Consider the following 18639-nt stretch of genomic DNA (forward strand, 5'->3'; position numbering starts at 1 on the left):
TAATCACAGTTGAAGGTTTTTGTCGTTTGTCATGCCGAAAAAACACAATAAAGATAGGGTCAGTTCATTTTAAACTTTTTTATTAAATCTTTAATCGGGACATAAACAGCTAAATATGGCACATCCCTTCATTCCAGTTTCCTACATTTTCAAATGAATGTGCTGTTATCAGTTGTTGTGTCACCTCTGTTTATCTTCTATGTGATCTTCTGTGTCAGCCACAGCCCTTATGCAAGACCAGACTGGTTTTGCTCAATGAGGGTAGGATTCACTTCAATGTGTCTTTTCTCATCTCTGTTATAATCACTTCTATATGAATAAAGACAATTTAGTTATCTCTAAATGATCTCTGAAATTGTTCATGTGGTACAGTCTCAAATAATACTGAAATTCCAAATTTCTAGTCCCATTACTATATTCCATATACATCATGGGTTCTTTTTACTAGATACTTACCTTCAATGTTTTGATAAAAGTTCTTATAAGTGAGCTGTGATGACATTTTATCAACTGTTAAAGATCAGTATCTGCTGGTGTAACTCTCAAGCCAAAACATCTTCTTTTCCATGGTGGCACAATTGACGGTTACTGATAGAAGTGGAAATGACTAACCCACTGTTTAGGAAATATTTTGACTACAATTCTTGATGGCATCTTTTAAAACATCAACTGGTCTCTCAGTGAGTACTCCAGATACAGTCTCAAAATGATTCAGGTCAGCAGAGTTAACTCTCACGGGATCAGGGTGCCTTATTTACCTTATCTGACAGTTTCATATTTACACCAAAACACTGCAGTCAAGCACAGAGCACACAGAAATGTGACAGACAAAGTAGGAAGATATAAAGAGAGTAAAAGTCAAACGCAGTAGAAGAAAAGTGTGCCTGATTCATGGATTTCTAAAGATTTTGATAACTTAAAAACACTTTTTAACACAGGTAAGTCATCTGCTCTTTAACAAACAAGGTTATATTTTCAGCTGGACTTCACTCTACCAATAGAAACAACGTAAATCATTTGTTAAAGCAAAGCAGGCCAGCTCAGCCATGTGTGTAAAAAAAAAAGGGAAGTTTGAAGGGAATCTACAACATTTTGATGGTGGTTTCCGGTGGATGTTGATTTAAGTTGATCTCAGGATTACATGTTTTTGTAACAGGTAATCATCACCTCACTCATAGCTTCTTCTTGATGCAAATGTGTACTTCAGATGGCAATGTTATCCCTTACATAAGCCTGTTTTGGCTTATGTAATAATAAATTGTGTTGCCAAATAGGTTTTGGTTCACTGTATTACATTCACTCTGAGAGCACGGTTTGTGTTTTGCGTCACATGTGCTGTCAGGTTATGTTAAGATGCGGTTTGATTAAATATTTACAGTGGATGTGCCCTGTCCTGTTGTCAAGTCATCTTAAATTACATCTTCAATATTAAACCAATACCACAATCTTTCAATAACCTTAAGCAATTGCTTTGAATTGCCTTACTGGTAACCATATAAACAATAATATAGTTGTTGGGGAAAAACGAATGAAATACATTGAGAGTGAAAGCTTTGCAAGTTTGTGTAGATAAAAAAGAAAGCATAGCCCCCATTATGTTTTTAACTGATGCACATCAGTTGTACAAGACAGGGTTGCAAAAAAGACACCTAGCAACCCTTCATCATTTAAAGCTGCAGTAACTCTTTATTCATTTTTTGGATGTGTTTGTTTTGTTCCATTTTTTTGTGTCCTTTAGGGGAGACATTAGAATTATTTTTTGTTAAAACCTGACCATTAACTTCAATTTTCAATATTCAGCAATAGAGTTTTTAGCTTACTAACTGTGAGTGACCACTCTCACGTTAAATGTCACTTGATCCACTGTTTATACCAAAATATTTCTTAGAGCAGCTTTAACTTTCCACAAATGAAAGAAAGCTTTCTGGAGTATTTTATCTGATGGTAACATTCCCCTTCTATGTGTCCCCACCTCTTTTTTCTTACAGTTGTGGCACCTCAGGCATGTCCCGACAGGTGGTTCAGGTCCAACCACAAAGCACGCATCAGGATGCAGGGCAGTGGAGCACTGGCCTGTGTGAATGCTATAAAGACATGGGAGACTGTAAGTGTCCAATTATGAACCATTCAGTGTGAATTTAAAGTGTATTTGACCAGCTGTGCTCAGTGCCAGCTAAAAGTGCATTTCCTGAAATGTTGGACTGTTGTGAAACTCTCATGTTTTTGTGTACTGTGACTTGACCCAGTTTGTGTGTGCAGGCTGCTTTGCCATGTGCTGCCTCCCAGTGTTTACCTGTAAGGTGACCAGTGCAGTGGGGGCATGTCCCTGCCTGCCCCTGCTGGACTGTATCGGCTGTGTACCTCCGGCTTCTTTGGCCATGAGGGCTTCTGTCAGAGAACGATACGGCATAAAGGTAACACAGCAAAAACAAAAAAACTGAAATATATCATTAGTTGCTTCATTTACTCCTCAATTGCCTGTTACAGTTCATCTTTAATGTGAAACTATTTCTTGAGTAGAGAATAGTTCCTGATATGTTCCTTCACTGTGATAAACATGGCTTTTGTCGTTCAACATGAGTTCTGGTCCTAGTTTCATAAATACTCACTTGTGCAGCAGAGGTGTATTCATCCACTGAAAAATAGTCCCCAACAAATGCAATAATTACTCCTGTTTGAGGGACATTTGCTAAAACCTATATATTTGTGACCCATTTTTAAAGGTTAACATCTTCAGTAGGAACAAATGGGCTTGAGGCTGAACGCTAAAATTTAGGAGACAGGCTAATTAATTGTTGGTTTTGATCTTGTAATGAGATTTGTTGACAATAATGCCGGCCTCCTCCTCCAGTCATGTGCTTTGGATATAGTGGAAAAAATTAACTTAATTTGTCTTCCATTGACTTCCATGTTTTTTCCATTACTTTAATCCCGTGGGAAACATTAGCGATGTCAAACACTGATATCACGACTGTGCTCGAACAACGGTAATGGACTGATAACATTTCAACAAGTTGCGCGACAGCTTCAACCGCTGTACTTAACGTTTGACAGCTAACTTTGACAGCTTTGCTCATGCGACCTTATCAGATGTTTTCCTCGTTTGCGTAGAAATGTGAGGGTTTAAATTTCTCTCTTACACGTGGAGTGATTAAATTCTTTCAGTCAAGTGGAATGGACCCTGTTGTTTGTGATGTCGTGATAAACGCCGGCATGAACAATGCAGCTGATTGCTTTCATTCGTATCACATTGTGCCCCCAGTTCAATTACACAGAGCTGCTGGAGCTTTGAATAATTATGATTACTGCTGAGGAGATGGAGACAGTTCAGTGATGAAACACAACAACGGCACACATGGGAAATAGTGCCAACATTGACTAGGTGTACATTTTATTTAGTAGGTGTATTACTTTATTATGTAACACAAACAATAGTTAAGTCTATATAGTGACATCAGGAAAACTTTATGCTGAGAATGCATTTATTAAATTAATGAATCTGCACTGGAGTTATAAATAACTTAACAAATAAACAACATTGGGTTAGTTTGTTGAAGATACAGCAACCTACTCAGGCTGCCCACCCACTTCTTCAATCGTGTGCTTTATTACCAACATTGAGCACTCATACCCCTGCCTGCATAATCCCAACATCCTGATAGACATCGGGTCTCCATCACTGATCCATACCTATTACGAAACAGCTGTTCCACAAACAAACAGCAAATCCCAGGACCGATGCTCTGAGTTTGATTTTCGATAAGACATTGTCGTTTCTGGGACAGTGAAGAGAAGGAGAGATAAGGTTCGGTAGTGGGAGTGGTAGGAGGCCAGGCAGGCAGGCATGAGCTGGAGAGCTGCCATCCTAGAAGGAGGTGGTTGGTATAATGTTGGTTTATTTGTGGGGGCGGAGTGGGCAGAGGATCGTTGTCAATACTGCAGAGCAAGAGCTCGGAAGGTGCCAGAAGTGATTATGAAAGCAAGTCTCAGCATGTAGGTTGTTTGTAAAGCAAGAGAACGGCTCTCTCACAGCGGGAGGGCGACATTTCTCTAACAGAACGTATCATGAGATTAGAACCGTAGATTACATCAGCGTCATTTGGAAATTCGTTAGTTGTGTACGTGTATACCGCCACATTGTCTTACCTCTATTCTGATAACCTTACAGTGACTCATAATCATAATTGTCAGGATGTCTTAATGCACTAAATAAACCAACATATTATTCAAACATAACAATGCAAACTAGTACCTGAGATGCTATATTTTCCTCTGATTATACAACTTTACATCAGAAAGTTGCATGTTGCATTCACATCGCAGACCTGTAATGATGTTTGGAGGCGGTGTGATAATTTTAGTTGTTAATGTCACCCTCCCACAGTAAATAAGGGAGGCAGAAGGCGCAGAAGAGAGATGGTGTGATACTGAGCAGATCCCAGGTCTGAGTGTGCTGCTCAACAAAGACAATCGTGTAAATTTCACAAGTTGATATTAATGTGTGTATTTATAATGAATATCGTGTTGGTAAAGAAGACACAAATGCATAATGGTCAAGCTAAAGTTGAAAAGTTTTTCTTTTGAGATGTTATATGTTTTGACTTGACAGTGATGAAGCCAACATTACTGCAGCAGTAAAAGCTGATTGGGCTTGAAGTTACAGTGCTGACTCAGTATCATGAAGGAGTGATCACATGCACGGGCTGCACATGGTACAACACGGATCTGCCTTCTTACTGTGTTTATCAGACTTTATTGATTTTTCGAATCTCACCCACGAGCATTTCCATCTTGTCATTACTGACGAGGCCTTTAATCCTGGTTATTGCTGCTAAGAGCAAAGACTTCAAGCAGCCTTTAACTACCATATATTACTGTTACTTTTTTATTAGTATTGGTGTATTTACTCAATTTGGTCATCTGTGACACTTGCTTGTTTGTCTTACATTTATCAAAAAGAAAACTATAGATTTTACCACCAGACTAGAGTCTAATTTAATATAAGTATGACTGTTTGTTGCAAAAGACGCTGAAAACCACAGGTAAACAAAGTGCTGAACTGCTACATTGTATATCACCGAAATGTCTTCTTTTGCACCTAAATGTAAATGTTCACCTTTTGTTCGCGCCTCCCACCTATGTTCATGCCTCTCTGTGTCTTACAGGGGAGTGTGTGGAGCGACTGCCTGTACGGATGCTGCTGCTATCCTCTATCTTGGCTCCAGATCTCCAGAGAGTTGAAGAGAAGAGCAGCATCCCACGCTTCCTCCTCCTCCTCCTCCTCAGCCAGATACAGCGCCCTGACCTCCCTGCAGGGGGCGCACTTGGTCTAGACACGTCCAACATTTTCTTTCCTCTGGCCTCTGCTGCCGCCTGTCCCTGCAGGGTACAGGAGTTGATTTAATCACACTTCCTCCGGTCTGCAGCCACTCCTTTTTACCTCAGAGATTTCAGCGGGGACACAATGTGTCCCACAGAAAGAAAAGTTAAGTCTGCACTAAAGTGACTCATGTGTTGGAGCAGAGGGAATTTGGCATGCAATTTAGAGTAACTGCATATTTCTTTTGGGAGGATGGATGATAAAAAAGTACCACAGATGATGCCTTTAGTAAGTCTATACATTAACATAGACATAAAATACAAAGACAATAAAACCTGCATTTCAAATTGTAAGTTTGACCTTGAAAGAGAACTTCTCATGCCACTTTCTCAAATTGACAGTGTAGACTGTTCCTGAAACCATGGAAACCAAATGTCACATTCATCTCAAAGTCTGAGTTAGTTCACCTTTCTTATTTTGTGAGAACTAATCAATTAATGTGGACAAAAATGTGTCAATACCAAACGCTGCTACTGCTTAAGTAAAAACTATTTGATGAAATATATTGCTGAAGTTGTTGTTATCGAAGAAAAATATTTTTAAAAAACTCACATGCAGTTGTAATTAAGCTGAAATTATACATTTGGTCCACAGGAGGTTTTATTCACATTCTTCAAAGACCTAATTGTGTAACTGAACTGCTGATACTGCATTATGAAAATGCATAAAATGTTATCTCCTTTTTTCACTTCAAGTCATTTGTGACTTTGCATTTATTTTATTATGAGCACATTGTCATGGCAGAGAGAGAAGGAATCATAATGGATTGAAGCAACACAGACACTCACAGTCACATTCAGTGGCCTAATCAGAGTTTGCTTTATTAATCATAGCTATAGCTTAGTAACTGATTTGACTTTAGTTTTATAAGGAAATAATAAACCACAAGCCATTTTGGCTGATTTCATGTACCCTCAAATAGTTTACAGCCTGCTAGCAGCTCTGTGACTCTGTATAACCGTTAACTTTTGTTTTGAAGGTATCATGTTAACCTTCTTAGTTACATGTTAACATTAACATTTGCTAATTTACTGATTTATTAAGCAATTTGTGGGCATCATGAAGTTTTTGGTAATTCACCCAATACTGTAGTAGTTTAGACATAAAACCAAAAAGGCCAAGCTCATGGTGGTGCTAAAGGAATAGTCAGGAGATCACAAAAATCATTCTGTTGGGACCATAAATGTTTATAAAAAACATGTGGCAGTCTTTCTAATAGATGTTGAGATATTTCTGTCTGGACCAACCAAATAACAAACTGACTGTACTGACTATCTCCTCAGCTATCTTCAAGTTTGGTTTGGCTTTTTGAATGGGCCCTAGTTCAGGCAGGCAGTCAGAATTAGTCACACTCCAATCTGGTATGTCCACTACCTGTTTCTCTCAATAGTCTATAAGAACGTTTTCTTCTCGTTTAGTCTGCATACAACCTCAGCTTCCTCCTGTATAGCATTCATTTGTCTCTGAATTTTGAGTGTTTCCTTTGAATATGTCATGTCCAATAAATGTTGTTTGTCTAAGGCTCATGGGGGATGGGTTGGGGGTCATGAGGTCAGGGACAGTCTGAGCCAAGTTTGTTCAGATTTGTTCCCAGGCATCACATGAAGAGAGCCTCACCACTGAACCAAAACGCATGTTGTTACAATAAATGGTTAAAATCTTGACTGTCCTGACTGAAATGGATTCTAATAAGACACCCACCTCCAATGCTGCAGTGCTAATCTGGAAACAATGAAGAGATGTGAATTCAAGGAAATAGCAAAATCAACAGCTTCTCAGTGAACGTGACAAAGAACTTTGAAACATCCAAACAAAGGCGTAGAGCTGCATGTCACTCTGGCAGAGAACAGGAACATTGTCCTAGACATTCTCTTTTGTTCTTATCACATACCGCTGTCTAAGAACAGACACTACAAAAATGAGGTAATGTGCGTATTGCCACGTAATGACGCCTGCAATGTCAAAAGACATGATGGTCAGATGTCTGATTTTTAGAGGTATTGACACATGTCAGACTGGACAGACCAGTTGGTAACATGCATTCTCTGCCGCCCTGTCACACTCACTGCTCTCTAGTATGTCAATAAGATGTCACGTTCACTGCTCTCCACTGCATATATATATATGCGTCTCCCCAGAAAACTCACCACTCATCTGCTTTTCAGCTTTGAACAAACATTGCTCCTTCTCCCTTGAAGAACAATAAGGTAAGACAATCCACTCATCCCTGGAATACTAAGATATTGACAGCGTTTTAAATTTGCATTTTCTATTATTATCATAGGATATTAAAAAAAATACATTTTGGCTTTGACAGCGTTTTAAATTTGTATTTTCTATTATTATCATAGGAGATAAAAAAAATACATTTTGGCTCAAATGGATGAAACACTAATTTCTAGTATAAGCATGGGCTTTTAGGTGACTTTCATGTTTTAACTCAAGGTTGCCTCATACATTATCTGTACTATATCATAAATTCTGAAACGCTTAAAAAACGGAGGTAGCTTAGCTCGAATCTACACACCTGTCCTCCTTCCACCAAGCCTTTTTTTCTTGGAGATGTGAAGTTTTTACTTAATAACAGAAATGTAATTTTTATGACCCAGGGCACTGTAGTAAAGTTGCCTGAACCTGCATCACTCTTAATGCTAGAACCTGAAAAAAAGGAGCCCTGAATTTATGACATTACCAGGATGTGAAGTCTGGCACCGACTCATGGATGACAAATTTGGCACTGAATTTGATCTTGCACCCAACTGATAGGACAACACACAACTTAGCGACTTATGTCCCCATGTGCGGTTATTGTCCAATGTAATGTCCAAGCGAAAGCACTAAATCAACAACAGCTCTGACTTCATACAATAGGTGACAGTCCACAAGAGTTTCTGTGAGTGGCCCATTATCCAGTTTATTCATATGAATTCCATTCAATGAAACTATATCTTTGTTAGAATAACAAGAATGTAGCATTTACTGTACATAACCAGGGAAGTGTTTAACCTAGTCATTCACCTGCTTACTATTTATAACAACACACAATTGTTGCATGATTTACAGTTTAACTCTGTAATCCTTAATGTCAGACCTCATTTCAGGCTGTGTCTGAAACAAGCTGTTTTAAGTCCTGTCTCATTAAGGGCCCTTCTTAGTGAGTATACTCTGTTCTGATTGGCCTACACCCAGAAGGGAAACAAAGTATATAGAGGTGACTGAAGCCCCAGTTCTTGGCTTTCAGGAAGCATTTTTAGCACTTCAAGTTTTTAACCGTTGTCCATTTTTAACATTGACATCTGACATCACAACAGTATACAGAAAATCACATGATATGTTCCATTCAGGAGTCCAACTCATATTGCTTGCATATATGGTTTTCAGCAGTTTTGCCTTGCCAGTTACTACATTCTATGTTATATGTTTCCTTCCGAAGGTGTTGCCATGACTGAAAAAATGGTTGTGACCCAACCCCGGCCTTTTATCGCAACCGCTACAACCAACCAGTGGACGTCTGGCATCTGTGACTGCATGCAAGACCTGCCCCAGTGTAAATTCACTTCTTTTTGATGTTGGTTATTAACTAGGTTACAATTTTCAGGACACGTGTTGAGACAAGCACTCACGTGTAAAGCGTTGAAACCACACTGATCATTCAAACTGATCTGGGTTCATAGGAATGCCAACAGATGGCAGATTGGAGATCGTCGGTGGGTGTAGTGAAGTATGTGGGCATTGTTATGCAATACCGTTCCTGATGCCCCCTACGATAATGCAAACTAACAGTTGACCTGTATGAGATTAACTTCGTCACTTGAAATTTCAGAGCCCAAAGCTGACATTCTGACTTGCTTACTCTTTTGATTGTTGAGTGTTTGGAGGCTTAAAAGTTCAAGCAGGCATATTTGGAAACAATCTCTACAATGAGCACATTCTCATGCCCTAACCCTCTTTTTTTAGGTTGCTTGGCCTTTTGGTGCCTTCCCTGCTTCACCTGTAAGACATCGCACGAGGCTGGGGAGTGTCTATGTTTACCTCTGCTGGACGCTTTTGGAGTCATTCCACCAATGACCACAGCCCTCAGGGTGTCAGTACGCCAGCGATATGGCATTGAGGTAAAAACAAAAAAATACAAGTTCAGTTCAGCCATTACTGAGGCTTTTTGGTATTGGACAAGATGTAAATAAAATGCACTTCACCTTTGTCAATACTGAACAGCATAATGTTTTCTAGCTTGAAATTTGGTATTCCCATCATAGTCTATCTGATCTCTGATCAATCAGTCTTAACCCTATTTATGTTTACGTTCCTCGACAACATCCAGTAATTCATGTGGTATGGTCATTAAAGAGGGTTGCAGTACACAATGTTCCTTTGTTCCAGCTCATTTGTTAACGTGGAATTTGACAATGATTAATGACTGAGGCAGAAATATCAGCAACATCATGAAACTGGTTTATGCAGATAAATCTATGTTGTACAATGTAAATGAGTACTTGAGAGTGTGAACAAGCTGGGTGATTTTTTATACCATTATTGTTTGATTCATGCATGTTTAACTATCTCACCCTCTGTCTTCACAGGGTACAATCTGTAATGACTGTGTGTACTCCGTCTTCTGCGGGCCCTGCACCTGGTGTCAAATAGCAAGAGAAATCAAAACAAGAACAAGTCCCATTACCTTCATTAACATGACTGCCTCATACAAAGGCTGAATACGTCAATGCATCATCACAATTGGAACAAATGTCACCACCACTGTCAAGGACTTCTTTTCCTCACCAGGATCAGGGCTGTCATGCTATTTGGAAATAAGAGAGATAGTCATTTGTACCTCTGAGGAATGTCACTGAACAGCTGATTACAGTTCAACACATGAGGGTCATAACTAATGAGGCAAGAGAGGTACAACTTATGTAACATTCATTGTTTTCATAACACATTATTTATCTGATACTTTAGTGTTACTTCTCCTGTTTCATACTTGCCATTTGTATTTACATTCATTAATTCTTCTGTTTGGTTATATGGTTAGAATGTTTCATATCCATTATTCAAATGTTTCATATTTATAACGGCAAAATAAAATTTGTATAGATCAAAGTCTGCCTTTGTAAAGTTGATCATGTGAATCTCAGTGTGCTCAACCCTATGCAAACTGCACATGCAAATCTGCTAAATCCTACCTTGATGTGCTAAATGCCACTTCTTGCTCCACTGAGATCCAACCAGTGTTCACAGAGGGGCTCACATCAACATCAGGTGAGTGGTTATCACATTTAAATTTAAAAAAGGATTACAAAGAAACGCTAACGGTAAGCTACTAGTAAGCTACAAGGCTTTGAGACATTTACATAAAAAGCAACTTCATGTTCCAGTGAAATTCCTGCAACAACTGTTTGATTAATAGTAAACAGCTGTCACCTTGTGATAGTGTATGCAGGACGTGTGAGTTAATGGTGTGAACACTGTCATGGGGATTTAAATGAGCCATATCATGACGCAGAACAATTGAAGGAAGGAAAGCTTCTGAACCACATCTAAGTTTTGTTCAGATATTTGGGCTGGAGATCAACTTTGAAAAGGTGCAACGTAGAAAGACTCCCATGAGAAATACAAAGAAGAAAAGAAAAAGTTACGAGTGTTTTTTATTTTCATTTTCAGGCCTTCCTTATTTGAGTGTGCACCATGGCAACTAATGTGTTCATCAGTAACCAGCAGCCTCAACCTCAGCCTCCAACGCTGATCGCTGTCCACTCCAACCAGTGGAGCACGGGCATATGTGACTGCTTCGATGATTTAGAAGTCTGTAAGTCTATTTCCCTGTAGTCACATGTTTTCTTTCCACTGAAACATACAAACATTGCAAAAGTGAATCTTTGAGTCTTTCAATGTGAAGAATGAAAACTGCAAACTGCTTGACAAATACTCATTCACACTGACTGCTTCAGCACCTTTATTCTACTTTCACATTGTAAAGAATAAACAACATGTTTGACCAAAGTCTCAACTTAGAATGTGCATATCTGAAATCTCAACTCTTTTATGAAACTACCAGGGCTATTTTGAACTTTCCTAAGATAAAGATACCCTGGCTGCATTTTGATAAAGCCTGTTATCGCCTGTTATCTGTTATCTTTTCCTCATCAGGTTGTTTTGCTTACTGTTGCTTTCCTTGCTTTGCCTGCAAAACCACCTCTGATTTTGGGGAGTGTTTCTGTCTCCCCCTACTGGATATGTTGTGGACTAGCATGCAGTTTATCTGTGTACCAACATGCACTCCTCCTATTGCAATGTCCATGAGGGTTGCTGTGCGTCACCGCTATGGAATAGAGGTACATCTAGACACAAGAAAGAGCCAGAAAGTTCTATTAAGTCAACAGTTTCTTTAAGCAAAAGAAAGCTTATATTAATCTTTTTGTGTGTGTATCTCTTCAGGGTGGCATGGCAGCTGACTGCATATATGCCACTTTCTGCAATTTGTGCTCCTGGTGCCAGGTGGCTAGAGAGATCAAGAGACGCAAATCGACACACACTGTCATCAACGCCCAGCCAGCCTTCGTAGGTGCCCAGCAATATATGGTGACCAACCAGCCTGGGGTCATCACCTCACAGCCTATGATCTCAACTGCTCCTCAGGCTGTCCTAACTCCCATGTAAACCTCTGATAAGAAGCAGTTTACAGTGTATGAACCTCAAAAAAAGGATTTAATACGCTTTGTTGACTGTGTATGATTTGTTCTCTGTGAAGCTATCTTGGAAATCAGCCTCAGAGTGATCCATATTTTGTTCTACGTTTTTTGACCTGAATGTAGAAGAATTTCCTACCCTGGGAATGTCATCCTATCTCCTCTATGATTTAAGACAGCTGTCCTAACGTTAACGTTAACGTCCACGTCCTACATTTTAGAATTTGGTGGAAGGTGGCACAGATTGGACAAACATAAATATAGCAACATCAATAAGGATGTTTTCTTTGGAATATGTTGGTTGACTTCCATCGATAAAACATGTTTGATATTGCTCCAAAATTGAATATGGGCACACTCTGATAAACTTAATAATCAAACATTAAATAAAACATTATATTTTTTTAAAAAGAAGACTAAAGGGAAAATGTGTAGTTTTATGTATGCCTTTACAAATAAAAGTGTGTTTCTGTCAATTGTTTTACATCAAATTATGCATCCATGTCTTAATAAAAACATTTATGTTGTGATTACCTTTACTGGTCTGCTCTGACTGTCATAAAACTGTGATTCCTTTAATAGTCCTTGCTGAGTGTGTAACTGGTTCCAATAACTTCCTGCAGTTTCTATATCGTGCCTTGTAACTGATCCCAGCCAAGAAATAGTCTAGCATATAACCCCTCCAAAACCTTACCATTTTTACACTTGGATTATTGTTCAGATTAAACAAGCAAGATATAATGTATTAATTAGTGTGTAGTGTTTGTTATGATTGGACAGAGCCAGGCTAGCTGCTTCCCCCTGTTTCCTATAACCATAGCATCTTCTAAGACAACTGTGTAACATTGGTCACAATGAACAATACATTTTATAATAATAAAGTTATCTCAAGCAATATAATAAGTTCAGTTCAATATACTAGTTGTAGCTGTTGCCTCCCTGTATGACGTTAACCTTTGATTGGAGGTTAAACCACTTTTTTGAGCTTCTTAGGGTACATGACAAAAGCAGTCTCCTTCTCGTCCATATGCTTTATCTGAACTTATTAATGTGTTTCTCGATCCTCTTTATGATAGATTTTCTTCTCTAACAGTAGCAGACTTTCCTTCCTGCTTCAGTTTGGTGTTCTTTTTGTTTTCATTTCCCGCCGGTGTCCTATAATTCATTCCCCCATTTGTATAGTTGGCCATTTGTTTCTGTCATAGATATTTAAGATAAAGACAAATAAAATCACACTGCACAGCTTCTGCAGAGAATCATGTAAGGATATTTTGAAGAATTAATAATTGGAAAGATGTAAATGAATCCCTTATCTCTGATTGGCTATTGCTGCTCTGAGCATGTGTGATTGATCATATGATCCAGTTAGTAGATCAATTGAGGATACTGCTACATTTTACTGCAGGTAGGAGCAAGCTGCTTGAGAAATGTGTATTATTTCTTACTTTTAGCCATAAAACTCTAAAAGGTTTCCCCTTTAGAGCATTCTTAAATGTAATCTAATACATATAGCAATATAAACTGTACTTTGTTACACACAAGGCCTTATCTGCACAGTCACAAAGTAAAACATTAGCTCATTGGACAGGTTACTATTGGCAAACTGTGTTGGAAAGCAGCATACAGCAGCATACATGCTCCTAGTAAATACTTTAGTCACACGAGCCACAAACTGACTGTTGTTCCCTGGCTCAGGTTTATATAACTCCATAGAGGCAGAAGAGAGGAGGGGAAGGCTGCGGTTCACTGATATGACTGCTCATTTTATTTTCCCTCCGCTATGTGACCTCGCTGCTTCCTCCTTCCCTCTTTCCCTGCCACTCCCGTCTCACACACTCTGACTGGGTCTCAGTTTGGATTTTTCCCCCGTTCCTCCTGAGGTTTCCTCATCAATCACAATAGCATAAACGTCAGCTTTGAATTTCTCAGACAGATTGTGAAGCATGTAAATGGGATTTGCCAGAGAGCACTCAATAGGAATCTATAAGAAATTTAAAAAGTCATCGAAAGAAATTTGGACCTGAGCAAGATATAAGAGACCTCATACTGTATCCACAATTAAATCAATGACATTGAAATGTTCCTCCATCCCTGTGGTAAACATATCTTTTACTAATTAAATGTGTGGACATGTAGACAATGTGTAATATGTTGGATAATTCATAAAAAAACACACTACTATACCTGCACAAACCACTGCTTTTAAGTTTGACCCTTTGTCTTTATTGCAACATTTTAGACCTTAATGAGTTACCTGTAATCTGTAAACTGGACTTTGGCTGGATAGACAATTGTCAGTGTGTGTATAAGTTAAACTGTGTGGAAACACAGGACCTCACGCAGGAACTGAAGCTCAAGCCAAATGCCTGGATTGAAACAGAAAGGACCAGGTGAGGCATTTGATACACTTTTAACTGAATTATATGACAAAAACACTCATCATCTAGCTTTGACTACGCACCTTTTTTTACTACTGTACTATAATATAAAAAAGGTATGTAAAAAAAACCAAAACATTATGTAAAATGTGTTCCAAGAAGTGTTTATTCAGAGCTTGGTTCTGTTTTTGCTCAATTTTACACATTGTAATGATGTAACATTGAGGGTGAATGTTTCATCATTACAACAAGAGTCTCTGCAGCTGTAGAATGTGCTGCCAATAAAGGTTCCTCTGTTTAGACATGTGATCAAATGTGTTATTTTAATTTTAAACGCCATATGCTTGTATTTTTAACTTATATACTTATACTTTTATTTGTTGCATTGTCACATGGCAGAAAATGATCTATCTTGCTCCTGCTTTGTGTGTTTGACAACTGATAAGCTAGGCATGAGTGGAGAAAAGTAGCATTCTTTAGCTATGGTGTGTAAAAGTAAGATATAAACTGGGCCATATTTCAGAGTGGTGACAGTTTGTAAAACTTCCATCTTATTGCAGTTCAATAGTCTGTGGTTTGAAGTGCATGTTCTTTACAGACTCCTACAAATGTAAAGCTGCAAAACAGATTGCATCCATTATTTCAATTGAGGTTTAAAATTGTCATTTATTGATTAGAAGCTTTGTCCACATACTTCATATGTAATACTCTCTGGCCTACAGTAAAGCATGCATAACCAAAAAAAATCAACTTTCATGAGCAAAGAAAAACAGCCTTTTTTTTTTTTTTTGGGACTGTACAGTTTGGGGCTTTTAAATGGATTCCGTAACTTAAGTGAGATAATTTCCCCAATGTATAATAATAGAAAAAAAACCCTCAGAAGTGATACATGGTTTTCTTTGGACAGCTACTATAAAACCATGTTGTAAATTTAATGTTTGAATGATAATGTATGTTTAGATATACCAACACTATCATCTTACGATATATATAAAAAGTATATGTTATTTTGTTAAAGTTATTCTTTTATAAGCATATGGTCATTTTATTGCTGTGCTGGGACTGCCCCCAGGCTTCTGTGACCCTGACAATGTCAAAGGTCTTAGAAAATACTGATACTGGAGATGACTTGAGTCAAAAGCAAGATAAGTGCAGAGGTCTTGTGTGGCATCTGTGTTTGAAAATGGGAGAGGTAAGAAAAACAATCTTCTAATTTCCGCTGCGGTCCATGCCATACTGTGATGTGTGACCAACCACACCACAGATTAGATGATGTTACACTGACACAAATTAGACATCCCATACATTTTCACAGGCAAAATTTCAAACCTTCTTCATGACTTTTCAAGGACCCATAATATCATTTCCTTGACCATTCATAACCTTTAAACTAATTTCATTATGGACAACAAAATTAACGCGGCTGTTGTGTTCAGGTCAAATTTGACCAATTTAGATGTGTAAAATATACTTTAAATTTTCTCTGATAAAAACAAGGCTTCATTACATCTTCTGCAATGGCCTATTGAATACAATAAAACAAATTTTTTCAGTTCTTAAACCTTTTTCTGATACAATACAAGGATTAAATTCCATGATTTTGCCTAAACTTTTGATGACTTAATTTCATGATTTCTAGGACTGGAAAATTAAATTTTAAAATTCAGTGACTTTTCCAAGTTTTCCATGACCGTGGAAACCCTGAGACATGTCATTCTTCGTTTGTTGCCAGAAAAAAATTAATTGATGGTTTGTTTTAGGATGTCATTCTTGTTTGTTGCCTGAGAAAAGTAATTGATGGTTTGGTGTAGGTACACATTCAAATGTATCAGTCATTTTCATTGCAGCATTTTCAGCTACACCGTAATGTGTTTCAGGGTTTTTGTCAATCTAACTATTGCTACCTGTTGTTTTTTCCTAGGAAATGTCAAGCCCCCTCACTATAATCCTGGCAGCTCTCTGCTTCCTGTTTCTCCAACCCAGTTGTAATGGCAGCAAGATTCTGGTAGTGCCTGTAGATGGCAGCCACTGGATCAACATGGAGGTGATCCTCCGAAAACTGCACTCCAGAGGCCACGACCTCACTGTGCTGCGCTCTGCCAAAAGTTGGTACATTCCCAGTAATTCTTCCATTTATACTTCTATTGATGTGCCCATGCTGGAGGATGAGTCAGATAAAGAGTACTACAATAATATGCTACAAGAGGTTATGAAGTGCCGGAAGTTCCCCGCTTTTATACGCACCTTTTACCAACAACGTTTGATCACAGACATGTTGGCATTGGGCCATCGGGTCCTTGCTAAAGCAGCTGCCACAATGTTGGATGACCCTGTTTTTGTGAAGAAGCTGCAGGATGCCAAATATGACTTAATGTTAACTGACCCTGCTCTGACAATAGGGGTTCTTCTGGGTGGTTACCTCAAATTGCCGATGGTTTTCAATGTGCGCTGGATTAATACTGGAGAGAGCCATTTCACCATAGCTCCTTCCCCTGTCTCCTATGTCCCTGTGCCAGGAAGTGAACTTCACGATCGGATGGATTTTTTGGAGCGGACAAAGAATATGTTACATTATCTTTATAGTGTTGTTGAACAGCATGTTTACATTAATCCTGTGTATTCAGATCTGATGCAGCGACACTTCCCTCCTGGTACAAACCTGCTTTCTTTGCAGCGTGCTGCAGATATCTGGCTGGTGAGGGAAGATTTTGTCTTTGAGTTCCCTCGGCCGACCATGCCCAATGTGGTTTACATAGCGGGGTTCCAGTGTAAAAAGGCCAGCCCCCTCCCTGCTGATCTGGAGGCCTTCGTGCAGAGCTCCGGGGAGCATGGGGTGGTGGTCATGACCTTTGGGACATTTGTGTCAGCCTTGCCTCGTGAGACCACAGAGGCAATTGCTGCTGCTTTTGCTCAGCTTCCTCAGAAGGTGGTGTGGAAGTTTAGGGGGGAAAAGCCTTCAACTTTGGGGAACAACACCCTGCTGGTGGACTGGCTGCCTCAGAACGACCTCCTGGGACACCCCAAGACCCGTGCCTTTGTAGCCCACGGAGGCACTAACGGCATGTATGAGGCCATCTACCACGGCGTCCCAGTTCTGGGCCTGCCGCTCCTCTTTGACCAGTTTGATAATGTACTCCGTCTAAAGGTGCGTGGTGCAGCTCGGATGTTGGAGGCCACATCACTCACCAAAGACAACTTCCAGGAGGCTATAACAGACATCCTGGAGACTCCTTCATTCCACAACAACATGAAGCGTCTCTCTCGGCTACACGTTGACCTTCCAATGTCTCCTATGGATACTGCCATCTTTTGGATTGAGTATGTCATCAGGAACCAAGGAGCAGCTCACCTGCGCTCAGAAGCTTTTAGTCTGCCTTGGTACTCCTACTTCTGCCTGGATGTGCTTGTTTTCATCATGTCCCTCATTGGAGCCTTTATCTGGGCTTCAATCTTAGTCTGCAGGATTCTCTGCTGCCGGAGGTCCAGGAGAAAAATGAAAGGAGAGTAACTAATTGGAAGATAACTCATGCTGAGTGACTGCCAAACAAGTTGAACAGTGGCTGACATGCATTTACATGTTTAGAAACTGTTTACGGAAAATAAAGGTTTTAATCATTATGTAAATTGTTTGAAATGTTTGTGAAGGGTTGTCTCATCCCTAGGAAAATGTGTCAGTTTTGGGAAATACTTTCACTTACTTGTCATGCACTTTATGGGTAAAATCCATAGGTTTTCACCACTTGTTATTAGAGACTTCTGACCTAAGAATAAACTAGTGACAAATGGTACAGTATGTTGCCCAAACTTTAAATATTTAAATAACGAAGGACCTAATTTATAACATGTGCATATACTGTACAGTAACATGGTATATTATCATATCATCTCGAAATAAACTATAAACGCAAAATAGTGACAACATCCATCTTACACTCAGGCCATGGTAAGTTTATCAGTCATATTTACCACTTCCTGTACGACAAAGATGCAACACATAAATAAGAACATGTTGAGAGCTCACTTGTGTAGCTATAAAAAAAATCCTCAAAAAAGACAAAAACTTGAGCTCCATTAGATCTTATTTTGACCAAACAAATTTTTACTTCTCTCACTTTTTTTAACAGAAATGTTGACCAATGTAATAAGTTATTGCATATTTACTTGACATTATAGCAAACACTACATTTTTACTAAT

At 38.9% G+C, this 18639-nt stretch overlaps 4 protein-coding genes across 5 annotated transcripts; all 4 read left to right on the plus strand.

Moving 5' to 3' along the window:
- Window positions 1–792: 792 nt before the first annotated feature.
- LOC134005470 (placenta-specific gene 8 protein-like) lies at window positions 793–6985 on the plus strand. 2 transcript variants are annotated; one of them, XM_062444375.1, is made up of 4 exons: window positions 793–938; window positions 1989–2104; window positions 2260–2414; window positions 5166–6985. In XM_062444375.1, exons 2-4 carry the CDS (start codon window positions 2005–2007, stop codon window positions 5331–5333), a joined length of 423 nt encoding a protein of 140 aa, XP_062300359.1. In that variant the 5' UTR covers window positions 793–938; window positions 1989–2004; the 3' UTR covers window positions 5334–6985. The 2 variants fall into 2 exon arrangements, with proteins under 2 accessions (XP_062300359.1, XP_062300360.1); XM_062444376.1 differs by lacking the exon at window positions 793–938 and adding an exon at window positions 1139–1156.
- Window positions 6986–7434: 449 nt separating this feature from the next.
- LOC134005997 (cornifelin homolog A-like) lies at window positions 7435–10243 on the plus strand. Its single transcript, XM_062445047.1, has 4 exons — window positions 7435–7587; window positions 8814–8927; window positions 9338–9492; window positions 9961–10243. Exons 2-4 carry the CDS (start codon window positions 8822–8824, stop codon window positions 10090–10092), a joined length of 393 nt encoding a protein of 130 aa, XP_062301031.1. The 5' UTR covers window positions 7435–7587; window positions 8814–8821; the 3' UTR covers window positions 10093–10243.
- An 822-nt stretch (window positions 10244–11065) lies between these two features.
- LOC134006237 (placenta-specific gene 8 protein-like) lies at window positions 11066–12037 on the plus strand. The gene is made up of 3 exons (XM_062445324.1): window positions 11066–11186; window positions 11528–11712; window positions 11816–12037. Exons 1-3 carry the CDS (start codon window positions 11066–11068, stop codon window positions 12035–12037), a joined length of 528 nt encoding a protein of 175 aa, XP_062301308.1.
- Window positions 12038–14394: 2357 nt separating this feature from the next.
- Window positions 14395–18062, plus strand: ugt5g1 (UDP glucuronosyltransferase 5 family, polypeptide G1). Its single transcript, XM_062444736.1, has 2 exons — window positions 14395–14456; window positions 16366–18062. Exon 2 carries the CDS (start codon window positions 16369–16371, stop codon window positions 17950–17952), a length of 1584 nt encoding a protein of 527 aa, XP_062300720.1. The 5' UTR covers window positions 14395–14456; window positions 16366–16368; the 3' UTR covers window positions 17953–18062.
- Window positions 18063–18639: the final 577 nt, after the last annotated feature.

The sequence above is a fragment of the Scomber scombrus genome, chromosome 23 (genome assembly GCF_963691925.1).
Source record: "Scomber scombrus chromosome 23, fScoSco1.1, whole genome shotgun sequence".
In the NCBI taxonomy this organism is placed as follows: Eukaryota; Metazoa; Chordata; class Actinopteri; order Scombriformes; family Scombridae; genus Scomber; species Scomber scombrus.

What these genes read in the sequence shown, in the direction of transcription:
- LOC134005470 (XM_062444375.1), top strand. Translation starts at nt 2,005, where the DNA reads ATGTCCCGACAGGTGGTTCAGGTCCAACCACAAAGCACGCATCAGGAT. An exon ending in CTATAAAGACATGGGAGACT is followed by an intron (nt 2,105 to 2,259) that starts GTAAGTGTCCAA and finishes TTGTGTGTGCAG; the next exon opens with GCTGCTTTGCCATGTGCTGC. An exon ending in GAGAACGATACGGCATAAAG is followed by an intron (nt 2,415 to 5,165) that starts GTAACACAGCAA and finishes TGTGTCTTACAG; the next exon opens with GGGAGTGTGTGGAGCGACTG.
- LOC134005997 (XM_062445047.1), top strand. Translation starts at nt 8,822, where the DNA reads ATGACTGAAAAAATGGTTGTGACCCAACCCCGGCCTTTTATCGCAACC. An exon ending in CATGCAAGACCTGCCCCAGT is followed by an intron (nt 8,928 to 9,337) that starts GTAAATTCACTT and finishes CTCTTTTTTTAG; the next exon opens with GTTGCTTGGCCTTTTGGTGC. An exon ending in GCCAGCGATATGGCATTGAG is followed by an intron (nt 9,493 to 9,960) that starts GTAAAAACAAAA and finishes CTGTCTTCACAG; the next exon opens with GGTACAATCTGTAATGACTG.
- LOC134006237 (XM_062445324.1), top strand. Translation starts at nt 11,066, where the DNA reads ATGGCAACTAATGTGTTCATCAGTAACCAGCAGCCTCAACCTCAGCCT. An exon ending in CTTCGATGATTTAGAAGTCT is followed by an intron (nt 11,187 to 11,527) that starts GTAAGTCTATTT and finishes TTTCCTCATCAG; the next exon opens with GTTGTTTTGCTTACTGTTGC. An exon ending in GTCACCGCTATGGAATAGAG is followed by an intron (nt 11,713 to 11,815) that starts GTACATCTAGAC and finishes GTATCTCTTCAG; the next exon opens with GGTGGCATGGCAGCTGACTG.
- ugt5g1 (XM_062444736.1), top strand. Translation starts at nt 16,369, where the DNA reads ATGTCAAGCCCCCTCACTATAATCCTGGCAGCTCTCTGCTTCCTGTTT.